Raw genomic sequence first — 17294 nt, 5'->3', positions numbered from 1 at the left:
ACTGCATATCTTTAGACTGTGGGAGGAAACCAGAGCACCTGGAGGAAACCCACACATACATGTAGAGAATATGCAAACTCCACACAGACTAGACTGGATTTGAAGTGATTCCCAAACAGTCCATGCACGGTGAGGTGGAAGCACTACCTGCCAGGCTGCCATACCGCCCTTGAAAGCCCTGTTTTCCATAAAAATTTGAGAGGTGGGTCCAACAGTGATGATCATATCTGAAAGGAAAGCTCTTATTTCTGTACTACTACATATTAATACATCCATTAAGCCTGGACGAAGTTTTTGGGCTGACCTAGGCCCCCTCTAGGTTTTAACCCCCACGTTGACACGATCATCCATTAATTGAGACCCCTTGAAAATAAATACTATATTCAGTTGAAAGAAATGGGTTTTGTTCAAAGTTAGACCATTAAACCAATAATGGCTTGTCCAGTGCAGGGTCCAAGTGCTTCTGAGTCTCAGAAGTATGGGACACAGGGCACTCACGCATGCACGCACTCACAACTTCAGAGTCACCAGTTTGCCAGTAACACATTTGAACTGTGGGAGGAAACCAGAGCCCGTGAGCTCTGAGACATCAGCAAAACCTGCAACACAACTGTGCCACCAGAAAACACCAAAAAAAATGACAATCAGTTTCTGGTGGCACAGTTGTGTTGCAGGTTTTGCTGATGTCTCAGAGCTCACGGGCTCTGGTTTCCTCCCACAGTTCAAATGTGTTACTGGCAAACTGGTGACTCTGAAGTTGTGAGTGCGTGCATGCGTGAGTGCCCTGTGTCACATACATTAATTAAAAAAAAAAAAATTCTCTTAAATCCTGGATTCCTTCAGTCACCCTTTGAACCATTACCAGTGTCACAAACATGAGGCATCTGGTTAAGAGATGTCAACAGGTACACTCAACCTGGTACTGCACTTTATACATTTGTCTTTTAGTCAAATACAGTAACATACTCCAGTTTTTTCATTCATGATTTGTTGAGCTTCATATTATTTCTCTTATACACTGGAAGAATCACTCAAATGGCAACGAGAAAGGTTAGAAAAACACTGTTTAATGTACAATCATTTCTCTCAGCAACGTCTTTAAAATACGATGCTTAGACTAAATAATAATAATAATAATAATAATAATAACAACAACAATAAATGTTATAATTAGATTTAGCATGACGTCATTTAGCATGACGACGGAAGCCCGACGGCCTCCCTGGGCAGCAGCGGGCCTCTGTCGGTGCGCAGTGCTCCCCCTAGCGATGCGTCGGCGCTATCACGGCCCTTCGTCAGCGCCTCGGTGACAGACGGCGGGGGGATGTGGCAGAGAGCTGGAGCTCCGGATCCTTCCCGAGAAAAGGAGCAAGAGCGCACAAATCCCGGCTTCGCGTCCCGAACAGCACCGTCAGCGCCCGAGAGCCCGACGAAGGGGTTTTTTTCGCGTCTGTAGGATGTCCCGACATGAAGGTGAGGAGGAGGAAAAGCCGAGCGCGCCGAGGAGCCCGGCCGCGAGCGCGCAGCGCGGACTAGTCTACGGGGTTGCCATGTTTTCTGTTGAAATGCGCTGGGGCGCGTGATGGCGGCCGCCATGCAGTTCGACACTTTTTTTTCCCCCACTCCCCCCCCCGGCGCCCCTCCTCTCCGCAGCAGTCGCGAGCTGCTAGTATTGCGGCTAACGGAGACGGGAGAGTCAGAGAGAGGGGGGGGCGGTCATCCTAACCTGGGAGCCCAAGCCCGGGCAGCTTGTGCCCGGTGTAGGAGCAACACCAGTGACGGCCGCGGCGGGTTTGTCCGGGCCGCCGAGTCTGTGCTTGTGCCTCTCAGCGTCGGGAGGCGGGGGAATGCTGGTCCTGTGCGCGCCCCCTCCCAGCCCCTGTCCCGGTCAAGACCGACGGAGGTGGTGAATGCACTGTCATCAAGGTGGCCGTTAGGACGCGGCCTGCAAGGCCTTCTCTCCTACCGCCGCCTCCTTCTCTTCCTCCTCCTCATCTCCGCTTTGCTTCACATTCATCGACGAAGAAATGGGTCGGTGCTTTTCCTCCGGCCTTACTTGTTTCGCTCACCAGGCTTTCTTCATGTAACGCCAGCGTTAGCCTGCAGTGCTAGTTCCTTCTCAGCAGCTCGCTAATGTTAGCCAGCTTGGGTACCTCACAGGCCAGCTAACATTAGCGCACCGTTCCCTCGCAGGCTAACTAGCGCTGGCTAACTCCGAGGCTAACCGGTTAGCTACCTCGCAGGCTCATCAGACTTGGTCCGGTTGCTTTTCTAACGGGCTAACACGCGTAGGCCCACTGGTTACCTCGCAGGCTAACTAGCATTAGTCGTCCCCACCTCCCAGGCTAACTAGCGTTCACTCCCCTGAATACTTCGAAGCTAATGTTAGCTACTGCTCACTTTACGCATTAACGCTCGGCTGAGGCGGCCTTTTGTCATAACTTTCATGATTCTGTCGGTGGTTATGTTATATACGTGAATAATTATGCAGTTGGAAAACACCCTGCCGCGCGTCACTGACAGACTTGGCTGAAATAAACCACACACAGCCATTCCGTTTCGTTTTAGTTTGAAAGTAAAACGGACAAGTGTTATTTTCTAACCAAAAATAGGTTTTGTCACAGAATTTGTGGGACGACTGGTAGGTAACTAAGTAGTAAGTTTATCTAAGTAGACACAGGCCTGGTATTTATTTCCCAATAACTACTATCCGCAGGTAAGTAAAACAGTCTGGTCACTGCAGGTTCATAACCAGACAGCAATGTGATGGTGGAAATATACTTGTTTAGGAGGTGATTACTCAGTATGTTTATACTTTTTACAGTTCCCAGATGTCTTTCGTATTTCTTCTCATGACTACTTGTTCCTGTGTAGGTTTTGTTTAGGTCCTTTAGTGGATTTGTACGTAGAGTATGGTATAACTAGCTGGACATTCTCTGCATGGTTGAAGAATTTCTTGAACACATCATACGATACATTTTAAAGAGTCGTGTATTAAAGTTAAGGAGCTTGACTAGAGACAGGTACTGCATTAATGTGACAGACACTGTTTAACCTGTAAAAGTTGGTGGCAGTCAGAGATCTGGTCATTTATTATACATGTGGTTGGTATCTAGATTGAGCAATGAAGATTACCCTTAACAAACCTCTTCATTGCTCAATCTAGATACCAACCATGTATAACATATGTCCATTGAATGAATTTCGAATAACAATGTGGGTGGATGTAGGCTTTTCTCCTTTTCGGATTGTTTTTCATGAGTAGAATTTGGACGAAAATCTCGACAGTATCAGCATAAATCTGTAGCAAGTGACTTGGGCCTGTTGTTCTGTTTTTCGGTTTTTAGTTGAATCATTCTAGTTAGTTGGGTAAAAGCACGGTTATGTTGTTTGACACCTTCCGACGGATGAGTTGTTGAAGTTGGACGTTCTCAGCGTTGTGCCGTGCACTAAATGGATCGTGAGATCTTTTCAGCGCTGTTTTATTCTCCGTTATAACAATGTAAACGGAAAGCTGCTGTAATTTTAACAAGAAATGAAATTGTGGTAGTGATGATTAAACTCAGATTAATTCAAAACATTGAGAAACAGCATTTAACTTTGTTAAATTTTGCCAAGGTTTAGTTGTTTTAGTACTTGGAAAGGGAAAGGACAGAATAGTCCAGATTTTTTTTTTTTATTATTAACTTAATGATACCGTTCATGAAACCGTTCTTGGAATATGGAAGCAGCGATGGTAAGCAGTATTTGAACCTGATCTTCTAAAAGGCAGTTATATTCCTTGGCCTTAATGCAGCCATACAGAGCAATACTTGGATCCGATTGATCTCGTAACAGCAGATCCAACAATATGTTTAACATTTGGCAACTGTGTGTTGAAGGTATACTTTGGATTACTCCAAATTTAACAGCCTTGCAAAGTTCGGGGCATAGAATTTTTTTTTTTTTCCTCTCTCCCCGGTTTTATGGTAATTATTTTATGGTTGCCAGCATGTTTTGTGTTGTGTTCAACAATGCATTTCCTATACTGGTAGTTGGTATTCATCTTAAAGGGAGTTGGCCAACTGAGCCATATTATGATTAGTTCTGTAAGGTGTTGGTTAGTCTTTGTGCGGCGTGTCCTTTGTTGTACTCTTTTATCTGTAATTTATTTTAAATTTCAGAGTTTGACTTTTAGAAAACCAAAATATGACAAGATGCTGCTTCACTTTTTTTGAACCTGTTGATGTGACGTTTAATGCTGAAATGTGGTTTGAGATGGTCAGGATGTAAATTATTTAAATGTTCGACAGTGCATAGTACTGTTATCACAAAGGTTTTGGTTTTCATATTTGAATGTATATACATTTTGTATTATATCACCAATATTTTATTGCTTTTCCTCAGCTTCTCTAGTTTTAACACTCTCTGGATACATCCTGAGGACAGGTATAGACAAAGCGGTTTCGTAAGAACTGGCTTTTAAAAAAAATTACTGAACGGAAGCGTGTTTTCTGGTTTATGGTTACATTTCAGGTAAGCAAAGACCTGTGTGACAAAGAGAGTGTGCTTCTAATTTGTAAGGCTCTTCTTTTAACAAGGCCCTGGAATGACTAAGTTTAATGCCTAATGAGTTAGTTAGTTCTCCAGATGAAATACATCCTGAAACGGCTATTGGTTCTGAATAATCATGAATAATCCAAAGTGCAAAACAAGCTGTGGCGTGCCGTTTGCAATGTCTAAGTATTTTTTTTTTTTTTTTTTTTTCTGGATCACTCTTCATAAGCTTTTAAACAGGCATCAGCCAGGAATTAATGTTGTCGATACTTGTTTTAGTGTCAGATCAGGCAGCACCAACTTTGAAGTCTTGCAGACCATCAAGCCTTTGTATCATATAATATCCTCTTGAGACCCAGGAAAGGTCATTTTATTAAAAATTTAAAATATATAAATACAATTATTACATATTAATTATATTAATTTATATTTTTTTATATAAATATTATAGAAAATAAAATTAATATTTCTAGGAGGTTGTTCAAGCTCTTCCAAAACATGTATCATTTTTTTTTTCATTTAGCTGATGCTTTTCTCCAAAGCGACTTGCAATTTTAAGTTATCTACAACTATTTTACCCATTATACAGCTGGCTAATTTTACTGGAGCAATTTAGAGTAAGTACATTTCTCAAGGGTATTGCAGCAGTAGGTAAAATTGGAACTGGCAACTTTTGGAAGCAAAAGCATAAAATGTTTTATGTAGGGTGCAATAGCTCTTAGCATTATAACGTGTACAGTTTGGGAGATACTCTTAAAAATGTTTTGTAGGGTTTACATAAATTAATGGATGAATCAGAGGAGGGAATGAAGACATGTTAACACTCTAACTTTTTAAAAAGTTACTGCAGTGTGGGATCTGTCTTTTTTCTTTTAACACTCGACACTAACTTATCAGTAGTGGGACTTTTCAGTTGAATGGCCTGGTAAAATTAGAAGTCTGATAGACAAATGTACTGCTGCAGTGTTGCCTTGTGTTTGAGCTATTCAGAGGAACATGCATGGTTCTCATAGTAAGGTGGTGTGGTAGTAGCTTGCACATTGGTGTTACTACACAGGTTCTTTTATTTCAAGATAATGGTTATAAGCCCTACACTACCTGCCACCCCAAAATAAGATTACTTGGTTTTTGCATAAATGAATTGGATGCTGCTTGGGCCACATTCTAGTCAGTGCCTGGTATTTACATTTTTAAATTTGCAAAAGTCAAATGATCTTCTTTCTGCCAGACTTTAAATATTGGGATGCAACAACAAGCTGCTTAGACCAGTTGTATGGTGTCCTTCTTGGAGCAGCACTGGGTACCATTAATATAACAATTTCTCAGCCTTGTGCATTTTATCTCCGCTTGTTGGTTTATTCATAAAGCCGGTTTGTTCAGTGATCAGGCTAGCTAAGTGAGTTTGTGTATTAGTGTTGACAGTCTGCTCCATGCAACCTTCAGACTAAACCATCTGCCTCGCCGTTATTGTTGTGGATCTGGTATTCATGCAGCCATAGGGAGCAGATTAACACTTTCTGGATGTGTGGATGAGTACAGCATTAATGTTTTGACGTAACAGCGAACCCAGTTTCAAAAGCCAGAAGAAAGAAGAAGCATAAGCAGGGCAGTCCTGTTTGTTGAGGCCTGGCATCACATCTCAGGGTGGCATGTTGTCTAGCACCAAACAACGAATGTGTGTTTACTAATTAACTTGCGGCTGGCACATTCTGCCTAGTGCAGAAAGACTACTTTTTACATGCCTTGTTTGTTTTTATAGACACCAGACAATTGATTTGTTTAAAGTATTATTACAACTGGGGCAACAGAGTGGCACAGCAAGTAGCGCTGCTGTCTCAGAGCACCTGGGTGGTGCGAGAGGACATGGGTTCAATCCCCACTCAGTCTGTGCGGAGTTTGCATGTTCTCCCTGTTTCTGCGTGGGTTTCCTCCCACAGTCCAAAGACATGCTGTTCAGTTTCCCCCATAATGTGTGAATGACAGAGAGGGCGAGTGTGTTCCACTGATGTATGGATAAGTGACCCTTTGAAAGTAGTGTATCTTGCAGTGGTAAGTCACCTTGGTGAATAAGGTGTGTGGGCTGGTAACACTACATAGAGTTCATTGTAAGTCGCTTTGGAGAAAATCATCTGCTAAATAAATAAATGCAAACTGCAAGTCTAAACATTTTTTGTGCGATACTTTGTTCACCTATTTGCAGTAAAGGATTTTAAATTTTTTTTAAATGATTTATTCCAATATATCAATGTGCCACAGCCTCTATTGTCACTCTTGCTTTTATTCTCTCTTGGAAACTTATCAGCCAAAGGTTAATTCTTATATGTTAACACAAAAAGTGTAGCTGTCCAAACAATCAGCATTATGATTTATATTATATGTTTATACTTTTACATTAAGGTCAGCATGGCTACCTGGCAGTCAGCAACAAAACAACCACTCTGATTTTTACCAAAACAGAATATTGCCTAGCCTGGGCCACAGACTTATTTCAGTGAAGCCCTTTCAGCCACAAACATAAAATCTAAAGTTTCATTAGTGCTATATCTGTGCTGTTTTGTGCTGTGAAAATTATAATTTCAGCTGTTTTTTGGTTTTTAAGAAAATGGCAGTTATTTTTTGGGCTATGATGTCACTCAGGCCCCCTCTGCCACAGCAGCAGAGAGGCTCAAAACCAGGCTCATTCTTCGGTGATCCATTTGTGCCTGTTTGTGCCCTTTAACATTTCTCAAACTCTTTGAAGATGTTAATGATTATTTATATGAACCCAGCCCCCTTCCAACAGCTCTCAGATCCAGAACCAGACTTGTTCTCTTCTTTTTAGGCTTCTTAAAAGATCATTCTGCATTTCTGCTGCTTATGATACCAGTTTTGTTATTATTTCCAGACTGGTCACAGTCTGAAAGTAATAAATTGTCACCCAGCCCCCCAGCAACAGCACTTAGATCCATAACTGCTCTTGTTCTTTAGTGCCAAATTATTTGTTCTGCATCAATTCAGGGGAAGTACTTTACTCTAGGGTATTACAGCACAAGAAGGGGTTTGAACTGGAGTCCTTTGATTGCGTGGCAGTGGCATTAACCACTCTGCCGCCTGCTGCCTTTGCAGTTTATGGAGAGCTGAGGCAATAGACAGCTTTTGATAGCTAAATCTTAACAAAATATACTGTACTTTATGGTGAAATCAGGTTTTTTGTTTTGTAGAATCTCCTGATGTATAATGTAAATGGAAAAATTTTGGCATAGAGAAGACATTGAAATCGCATTACCTAAAGTATTGTAATTTTTTTGAATGTGGAAATTGCTGCTTGTAGTAGTTCACCCATCTAGTAGTATGAATCATAAAATGCCTGGAGACTGTTGGACAGAGGACTTTACTGCAAAATTCTGCAAACCCTAGTTTACATATTGAAATAAAATCAATTTTTCATCCGTTGGGTTTTTGATCCATTATACAGATGGATATTGTTACTGCAGTAGTTCAAAATGAGTGCCATACTCAACTATTCTGCAATATTGGCAGTGAGTGAGGCTTGAAAACACCTGAACTCCAACCACTATAGCTTTTACAGCTTCTAATCTGGATATTTTTATTACATTTGCAAAACATGTGAAAATCTTATTTTTACTAGTTTTTTTTTTTTTTTTTTTAAAAGACTGGTAGAATTCTATTCATCAGAAATAATATGTACAGCTATACATTTTTTGGTGTTTTTATAAATGTTTAATTGGCTTTGCTTTGTGATGTGTCCAGGACTACTTACAGCAGAGGTACTTTATTAAAGTTTGATACCGGCAAGAGAAGAGAGATGCAAAAAGTCTTCAGTAGATGATTTAAAATTCTCCAGAGTATCACTGAAAGGTGATGTTTCTCTGTGTAAAAATTGTGGGTTGCTGCATGGGTACAGTTGTGTTCACAGGCTCTGAAGAGGACACACAGTCATCTGTATAATGGAGGGTCTTCATTTCTACAGCTTTTGGAAGCATTTGGCTGGAATTGCAAGAGATTAATGTATTGTTTTAGTACATGTAATTTTTTGTCAAATACTGAGGGTGAGGTCTACAGCTTGCCTTGATGCTTCTGAGATGCTGATATTTTTATCAGTGTTCAAGATGACCAGTGTACATGGGAGCTGTCCCCTACCTGACTAAACAGCTGTTCTTTTTTAAAGAGAGCAACCAGATTGCCTTGTACATACAGTTCTGAATCTTTGTCCACATTTAAAAAGGGTCTTAAAACTCATCTCTTCCAGACTCACTTTGCCCATGATCTCTTAAAAAATGTTCATGATCATACTCGGATCAATCCTTTACAGAGCCACTCCTGCAATGTAACATAAATGTTTACATGTATCATAATAAAAAAATACTAGGAAGGTGATTAGGAATCAGCGATATTCTGGTAAAGTTTTATGCAGCTACTTGTGTGATGAACGTCGGTTCATCTTTCTCCTCATGTAATGCACAAATTGTATTTTCTCTGAGATGTGCATTGTTTTGGAGAAAAGCGACTGCTAAATGAATAAATCTAAATGTAGTGTAGCATAGTGCTTACAGCACTCCTGGAGGACCTGCTGTCATACCCTTGATCATGGTACTTTCTCTGAGCTGATACAACAAATGTATAAATGGGTAAATCATTGTAAGTAGCATTGCCTACAAACCTACCATTATAAGTGGCTTTAGACAAAAATGTTACTTAAATGAACAAGTAGTGATAAGTTTGCAAGCAATGAGTGATCTAGTTTAGATAATTATAATTATTCTCCCTGTACATGATTGTTCTTCTTTATTTCTCCTAACATTTTACCTTATCGCAGGCTAGATCATTTAAACGACAAATATTAATGAGCAGTATTTATTTTCTATTTTGACAGCTGCTTAACTTAGAATGACATTCAATTAAATTGAATTGAAAGTCCGTTCTACTTTATAACTATCAGGGCACTTCGGAACAGAGTAGTTTTTCACAGTTCTGCCCCCCTCGGGTGTGACCTTTTTACCAGTGTAGCCTGCCAATGTTGTCTTCTCGTAGAGTGGCTGTTGAGATTGTGCCATGGCTCTTTCGGTTCTTATTTCTTCCTTCCTCTTGGTCTCACCTTTGTGTATTCCATGAACTTAGACCTTTCTGCCCTGGCACAATCAGGCCCAGTTGCTTGCGTAACTCTTCTGTCAAAACTTGAATACAGCAGTACAACACAAGCAAGTTGTCTAGTTGGATACTCTTGAGAACAGGAAATCAGAAGTCATTGGCTGGGGTTTGCCATTCAGCTTAGTAAAAATGTTTAAGCATATACATTTAAAAAATAAGAAAATTTTCTATATCAGTTCCATAATGTTGTTGTCTTTGAGAACTGCATTATGTATTTGGGTGAACATTATAAATGAGTCCATATGTTGGTTCTGGTCATTGTCATGTGTTGTAGTAGTAACAATTTACTTCTGCTGCTTCATTTATTCATTCATTTATCTGACTCTTTCTCCAAAGTAGCTTCCACTGTGAGATTTAAATACTAAGCTACTTACAATGATATACCTCCTCATACAGCTTAGTAAATTTTACTTTATCACTCCAGAGTTAAGTACTTTAATCAAGGGTACTGCAGCAGGAACAGAAGACCCCTGAGGAGCATATAGTTGTATAATAAGGTTGAAATTCTGTCTGAATGAGAGTGACAGGAGCACAGCGCTAGACTGGTTGGCCTCCTGTCACACAGAATGATGCCACAAGAAGAGAACAGAAAAATAACAATGCACTACAATGGTGCCTTCAAATCAGAGGATTCTGTGAACGTTTTCTGGATTGTAAATATAATGTATAATTGTTTGCAAATATATGTATGGCTTTTTTGAGTACTTTTATCCGCCATGATACGTTGTGATTTACAGTGTGACTTTTTTATACCCTGGCTGAATGTTTTGCTGCTGCTTTTTGAATATCTACAGCGTACTTATGACTTGCTCTCTGTCCCACAGGGGTCAGCTGTGACGCTTGTTTAAAGGGAAACTTCCGAGGCCGCAGATACAAGTGTTTAATTTGCTACGATTACGACTTGTGCGCATCGTGCTACGAGAGCGGAGCCACAACGACCCGACACACTACAGAGCATCCCATGCAGTGTATATTAACTAGGGTAGATTTTGGTAAGTACTTGTGCTGCAGTTTGTTGACCTTTGACCCTGACATATTGTTGGTAGATTGCTTGTGTTATGAACATTCAAGGTAACTTTCCAGTTTATTTCTTCATAATAGCATTTTCTTCTCTGATCTATTTTCTAAAATTTATGTTTCGGTGCAAACGCAACCAGGAATTGCAGAGTCAACCCAAAGAGGGCCGTAAAACCCACTCAAGACAGTTTTGAAATATAACGTTGGTTTAATTCAGCTCAATTCTGCCATGTTTACTAATAATGTCAAGATGTCAAAATAAGATGACAATCATTTAATTTAGTTCAATGTTATAAAAAGTATTGTTGCTCTGGGATAGATTTTGACATAACCAAATTCATAAATGCATTGGGAGAGGTTAGTATTAAGCTTTTGATTGTGTAGACGATAAAGTTGAAAGCCCCCACAAGATGGTGAAAAATGGATATGTGTGGAATGAATTAGTCAAAAGATGGTGTTGACCTGGGGTTATGGAGATTATAGATTTTTTTTTTTAAGTAAATTAAAACTCTTTTAATGTTTTTAAAAGTTATTGTAAAAATGAAATACAATACTTAAGTATTTCTATTATAGCTTAGTTTGAGGCTTTTGTAGAACGTAACCACTAAGTCAATCAGGGGAAATCTGTATTAAGATTTAAACCTTAGTTGTAAAAGTGACCAAATTTACAAATTTAGTTACCAAGAGACTTTATAGTCCCAGCTGTGTTCCTAAGGTGAGGAATTAGTGTAATCCGTTTATATTACATTGTTATGGAATTCAAAATCATGCTCTGTGTTTGACATAGCCAGGGTTCGGACCTGTGGCCGGAGTGAGAGCTGGGTCAACCATGCTGTCTGTGTTTAGTCGGTCAGTGCTTCTTTCTGTGCTCTCGTCTTTACTTCTTCAGACTTGTATTACGGCGGCGAGGCATTCTCAGTGGAGCAGCCGCAATCCTTCACGTGTCCATACTGTGGCAAAATGGGGTATACGGAAACCTCTCTACAGGAGCACGTGACTTCTGAGCATGCAGAGACCTCTACGGAGGTGGTGAGTAGCGCATCTCAGTCTGACGTCTCGCAGCGCTGGTCCATTGTGTGTTCTGCCAGCCAGAAAAGGCCTTGAGTGTTTTTTTCTCAATGTCTGCTAGAGGGACGGGTCCTTTCCAAGTCTCTCTGAGTCTGTGTCTGTTTGTTTATATATGTCTGTATCTCTTTCCTCTTTAAGCCATGTCAAGGCCCAGTTTCACAGTTTGTATTTGCATATTGATTTTTTTTCTCTCTCTGAGAAAAGCACTTGATGGCGCTGTGGTGTGCTAACTTCACAAGGGTTACTGCTGACTTTTGCCCTAGTTCAGCGTGGAGATTGTCTTACAACTCTGAGAGAGTAATGGAGAAATTTGACCCCATCACTCCATCTAGTGTTTCTGTGCTATTTATGCTTACTTCAAAAAAGTGTAACGGCGAGGTGTATTTGGTCTTTGTGACATGTAACTTCCCTGCCTGAACACATTGACATTGAAATGTGCTATAGAATTCAGCTCAAGAAAAGATATGTAGAGAGCAAGAGGCCAGACACTTCTCCCCTTTTTTGAGTATTTTAGTGGATTGTGAATTGCCTGGTTTTATTTCCATCTAGCTTATTTTGCTTTTAAACCGAGTCATTAATATAGTGTTTAATGTCTCTTAAGCGCAGTTAGGCAGACTCCTGGGTCTAGATGTTAGGTTGTCTTTCCGTCTTTTTCAGATCTGTCCGATATGTGCAGCTCTTCCAGGAGGTGACCCCAATCATGTCACGGACGACTTTGCTGCCCATCTCACACTTGAACACAGAGCACCTAGAGATTTAATATCCTTTCACTGACACAGACCATGTGTTGCATCCCTGTTTGTTCCTCTGTCAGCTACAGATCCTGGTCTGGCTAATATGACAATACTGCAGAAAAGCTGTTAATTTTTTCATGTTTTTCCCTTCTATTTTGAAGTAAAGAACCCTCATAAAAAAGTCCTACATATTCCCTGCAAACAGTGGGGGAGTGACATTTTCAGTAAATTCTTAAGGTCTGCATGAACAGATGTTTTCTTTGTGCTTGGTAGGCACCATCTGTGTTGTTTACACTGGTGTTATGTCTGCTTTTTACCTTGTCTACTACAGTGTGTCCACCTGCATGTTAACCTGTCCCCCCTTCCGAAAGGCTCCGGTATTCCTTAACCGCATGGTTTACGATGAATCAAGTGGTGTTAGGCACGTGCGAAGGATGTTTCACCCTGGCCGGGGGCTTGGGGGTCCTCGCGCTCGCCGGTCCAACATGCACTTTACCAGCAGCTCCACTGGAGGGCTCTCCTCCTCACAGAGTTCTTCATATTCCCCAAGCAATAGGGAGGCCATGGATCCCATAGCAGGCAAGTGTCATCAACTGTTTGATTCACAAGCTTTTATGCAACCGTGGGTCCATGTTAATATGAGTGTTGGTGTGTAAGTCACACGGAGGGTGCAACACCTTTCTGCTGGTGACTTACCAAAGTCCTTTTGTGTTGGGAGGAGGAAGGGTTTGGCATACCTGTGCACAATTTGTTCTTGTAGACTCAGAACTAGAGCAGTTTTCCCCAGGGAGTGATTGCCCCTGTTGTTCCCTAATAACCGCCATAGGAAACTGTAGGCTGTCATGGTGACCGCCCAGAAATCCATCCTGGTCTCTGTTAATCCCCACTCTTTTTCTGTGGGAATTAAAAGGCAGACGTGGGCACAGGACGGCCTATTTTCGCCTGTGTCTGCAGGGCATCTGGGATGTCTGCCAAGGTTTCTCCACAGCCTAAAAATTTTCTGCAGGAATTAGGTGATTTAAAAAAAAAAAGTTGGATTTGGTTCATTGTATTTCTGCAGTTTACCTGTATATTGCAGCAGACAAATATTGAAGAAATTCAAGTTTAGAGGCAAGCTCAAGGATTTGGTGCTTTCTAGTTCTTAGATTTGAACTAGAATGTAAAGTCGTAGGTGTGTATGAACTACTACCCATTCGACTCAAGCCTGTGTGTTTTTGTGAATAAAGACACCTGGTGTGTCTAGTGCTTTAAGATAATGCTCTACAAGAAAAGATATGTGAACAGCAGGAGGCTGGACACTTCTGTCCCCTTTTTTGAATATTAGTGATATGTTCTACGTCACTGTGTATAAGCAATAGATGGTGAATTGCCTCGTTTTAGTCCTGTGTAGCTTTTTTCACTTTATAACCAAAAATAGGTCTGTTCTCATCCAGATAACATTTTTTGTCAGACAGCTCAGCGTGCTTTGAAATCTGCTGAGTGTCAAAGGAATAGGCATAAACCTGCACTTCTTAAGTGTAATGTTGTCTCTACTGCTGTTTTATGGTTTGATAAATGATACAAATACATACATAATCATTCATCCAGTGATTTACATATTTTTCTGTTGGTCTGAGTACGTTGTCTTGACATTAAGTAATCATAATGATTGCCAAATTTTTCTTTTTGGCCCATTTTTACTCCTTTAATCTCATTCAGTTCCACTGTCAGACATTTTGACATGGCCTCTGTCATTGAAGGGTCGCAGGGTTGCACACTGTCCCATTTCAGACCAGGATGCCATTTTGTTTAACTTGCAACATAACTGTTGTTGCTGTCTTAGTTGAATTCTGATTCAGTGTGCTTAATCTTTTATTTCGTATTTTTTGGCAGTGTCTTTATATTCAGCCTTGAGGGTCTCTAGGAGTCATACTAAACATCTACTTATGTGAGGTTGTTCCCCCCCCCTCCAAAGCAACCAATTTAATACAAATGGTAATTTTTACTGGTCCAATTCAGCGTGAGTACCTTGATCAAGGGTACTAGAGCAGGAGGTTGAGTTCAAACTTGGGTTTTTTGACTGCAGCGCAGCTGCTGTAACCAGTAATTCTCTTGCAAATAAATCAGAGGGTGTTTTTTCCTTTCCACTTTTTACTCTTTGTATAAAACTCCTACTAAATACTGTTTAACTTTTGGGGATCCTTCCACTGTCTGTACAGAACTGTTGTCACAGCTCTCAGGCGTGCGGCGCTCTGCAGGCGGGCAGCTGAACTCCTCTGGTCCGTCTGCATCACAGCTGCAGCAGTTGCAGATGCAGCTGCAGCTGGAGCGGCAGCAAGCACAGGTAGCACGGCAGCAGCTGGAGTCAGCACGCAATGCCACGCGGCGCAACAACCCAAGTAACATCAGCACCACTGTCACACAGCCCAGTGGCAACTCAAACCCAGCACCACCTGACAACACCCCTCCTGTTTCCCACAACTCCCAGTTCCTCCTCACCAGGTGAGTTGGATCAGCCTCTGATTTACTCATCACAGCTCATTTGCTAGGCCATCTACTTGCCTGTGATTCCCCTCTACTTGCCAGATTCCATTTTTAAACAAATACTTCAATCTCTCCCCTTTTTTTGCCTCCTTGTGGTAGGCTGAGTGAGCCAAAGATGTCTGAGGTGGAGCGACAAGCGCTAGAGAGTGAGCGGGCTGACCGCAGCCTGTTTGTCCAGGAGCTGCTGCTGTCCACCCTGACACGCGAGGAGAGTTCCTCGTCTGATGAGGACGAGCGCCGAGACTTCGCCGACTTCGGGGCCATGGGCTGTGTTGATATCATGCCTTTAGATGTTGCTCTAGAGAGTTTAAACCTGAAAGAGAGAAACACAGGGAAGGAGCCTCCGCCCCCTCCTCTTTGATGACATTCTACCACGCAGACAATGTCCTCTGTGCTGTAACTGCCAATGAGAGTGGACAACAGCTTTTTGGGTTTTTTCTGTTTGTTTTTTTCTTTTTTGGTGTTTGTAATTTCAAGTCTGTCACCCTTACTACATTGTGTACATACATCAAGGGGAAAGAAAAATAAATATATATATCTATAAATAAAAGTTGATAATCAATTCCACTTAACTAATTTTTACGTCAGCAGGTCAATGTAGGTAGCAGTGCCAGGGACAGCTTGTGCTGCCTTTTTGGAAGGCTCTCTGAGTAGAGAATACTCCATATTTAAAAGTGAAGAGGAAACAAAACCCTTCTCTAATAAAGCTGCTGTGTGTATTTATGAATATTAATGAATAAAAAGTGCTTGGATGGTTTACCATAAACTACCGCATGATGTCATTTGCAGTGCGCATGAGTTTTAATGACTGATTAAAATAGGGTAAAAGGAAAAAAAATAGACATGGTTACTGGAAATTTTTTTTAGCCAAATACAAAGTTAAAAAGACTTCAAAATCTGAACAATTGCATATTTCTATTGTCTTTTACACCATTGCTGTTTACAAAGTCATTGATATACCTTGCTCACCCTCTATCGCTTGGCTGCTCACATGATTTTGGTTTCACATACCCCCCCAGTTTGCTTCCTTGCAGCATGTAAGGCCTTATTGTGTTCTGGTATCACATGGTCTGCACACAAGAGGAGCTCCTTAAGAAAACCACCAGGAAATCCCAATGTTTTTTATGTAGTAGTTCCCTTTTCCTGAGATGGTTCATTCAGCTCTATTAACTCCTTAAGCTACAGCCCCTGTAGCCCCTCACTACTCATCTTTCTACAGACTTTATCCAGTCTACCTTTTGCTGGAACAAATTTCATCTTCCAGACAACCTTTTTAGATAGAGGTTGGATGTATTTATCTACCTCTTAACTGTTTTTCCATTTAGTTCTAAAATATACTTTCTGATTTACCCACTGATTGCACCTTAGTATGTTTTTTGAGCTTTGTGTACAGTGAGATCATATCTTATTGCTCCATGTAAAAAAGTGAGTTGTCAGATTTATACATTAGCTTTTTCAAGGTTTTGTTGGGACATGGTGAACATTTTTTTTAAATGCAGCACTTTTGGAGGTACTTATTAAATGAAGGGCAGACCACATCAGTTCTGCTGCCACAGTCTTTTCTCTCCAAAATGTTCAGCTGTTTTTTTATGTATGCTATTTTTTGTTCATTTATTTTCAGACCTTTTCAGTACTATCACATTTGTTGGTGTAGCTGACACATCTTTCAAAAGCAACTTTCCACGCTAAGCTACCTACAGTTAATTTCCCATTTGCCATAAAAAGGCACAGCAGAGACTGACAGGAGGATGCTTCTGCTTTAAGGGATAAGTTTTTCAGCAACAACATCAAGTTCTGATCTTAGAGGACCAACCGCAGTACTTTATTTGCTGATCATACTATCGGCCTCTATAAGAATTAAGGTTCACTGCTTCCTTCGTTTTGTGCTTCAGACTGGTGCCTACAATTCCCGAGTAATCTCTTGCCAATGCTTTATGGGTAGGCCTGTGAAGATACCAAAGACTGTTTTGTGTAACTTTATCACTGCGAGTTCTGAGTGGTGTATTACATTTTGGCTTTATGCTGTATTATACTGTAGCATGCAGTTTTTGGGACAGATGCGATTGTGATTGTCATGTGCAGAAGCTCATTTAAAACCTCTTTTAGACTTGCCTTAAATAAAAATAAACAATCTAAGATCCCGCAATCCTTTTACATTGATTAAAATTGTGCGCTGTACAGCATGCTTTATGAAGAGTACACATTCACAGGGCTTGCAGCTTCAGTCTGGTTTTAAGACTTAATTAAGCTCAGGGTTTATTGTAAGGA

General features: G+C 40.8%; 1 protein-coding gene across 2 annotated transcripts; it reads left to right on the top strand.

Moving 5' to 3' along the window:
• Window positions 1–1277: 1277 nt before the first annotated feature.
• Window positions 1278–17165, top strand: LOC108938138 (E3 ubiquitin-protein ligase KCMF1-like). 2 transcript variants are annotated; one of them, XM_018758496.2, is made up of 7 exons: window positions 1278–1473; window positions 10509–10676; window positions 11591–11730; window positions 12427–12528; window positions 12905–13082; window positions 14702–14984; window positions 15126–17165. In XM_018758496.2, the coding sequence occupies exons 1-7, from the start codon at window positions 1458–1460 to the stop codon at window positions 15385–15387; spliced, it is 1149 nt and encodes a 382-aa protein (XP_018614012.1). In that variant the 5' UTR covers window positions 1278–1457; the 3' UTR covers window positions 15388–17165. The 2 variants fall into 2 exon arrangements, with proteins under 2 accessions (XP_018614012.1, XP_018614013.1); XM_018758497.2 differs by lacking the exon at window positions 1278–1473 and adding an exon at window positions 1669–2031.
• The last annotated feature ends 129 nt before the right edge of the window (window positions 17166–17294 follow it).

The sequence above is a fragment of the Scleropages formosus genome, chromosome 17 (assembly GCF_900964775.1).
Source record: "Scleropages formosus chromosome 17, fSclFor1.1, whole genome shotgun sequence".
Taxonomy (NCBI): Eukaryota; Metazoa; Chordata; class Actinopteri; order Osteoglossiformes; family Osteoglossidae; genus Scleropages; species Scleropages formosus.
Note: the sequence above shows the minus strand (reverse complement) of the source record. Positions and strands in the feature narration are given on the sequence as shown.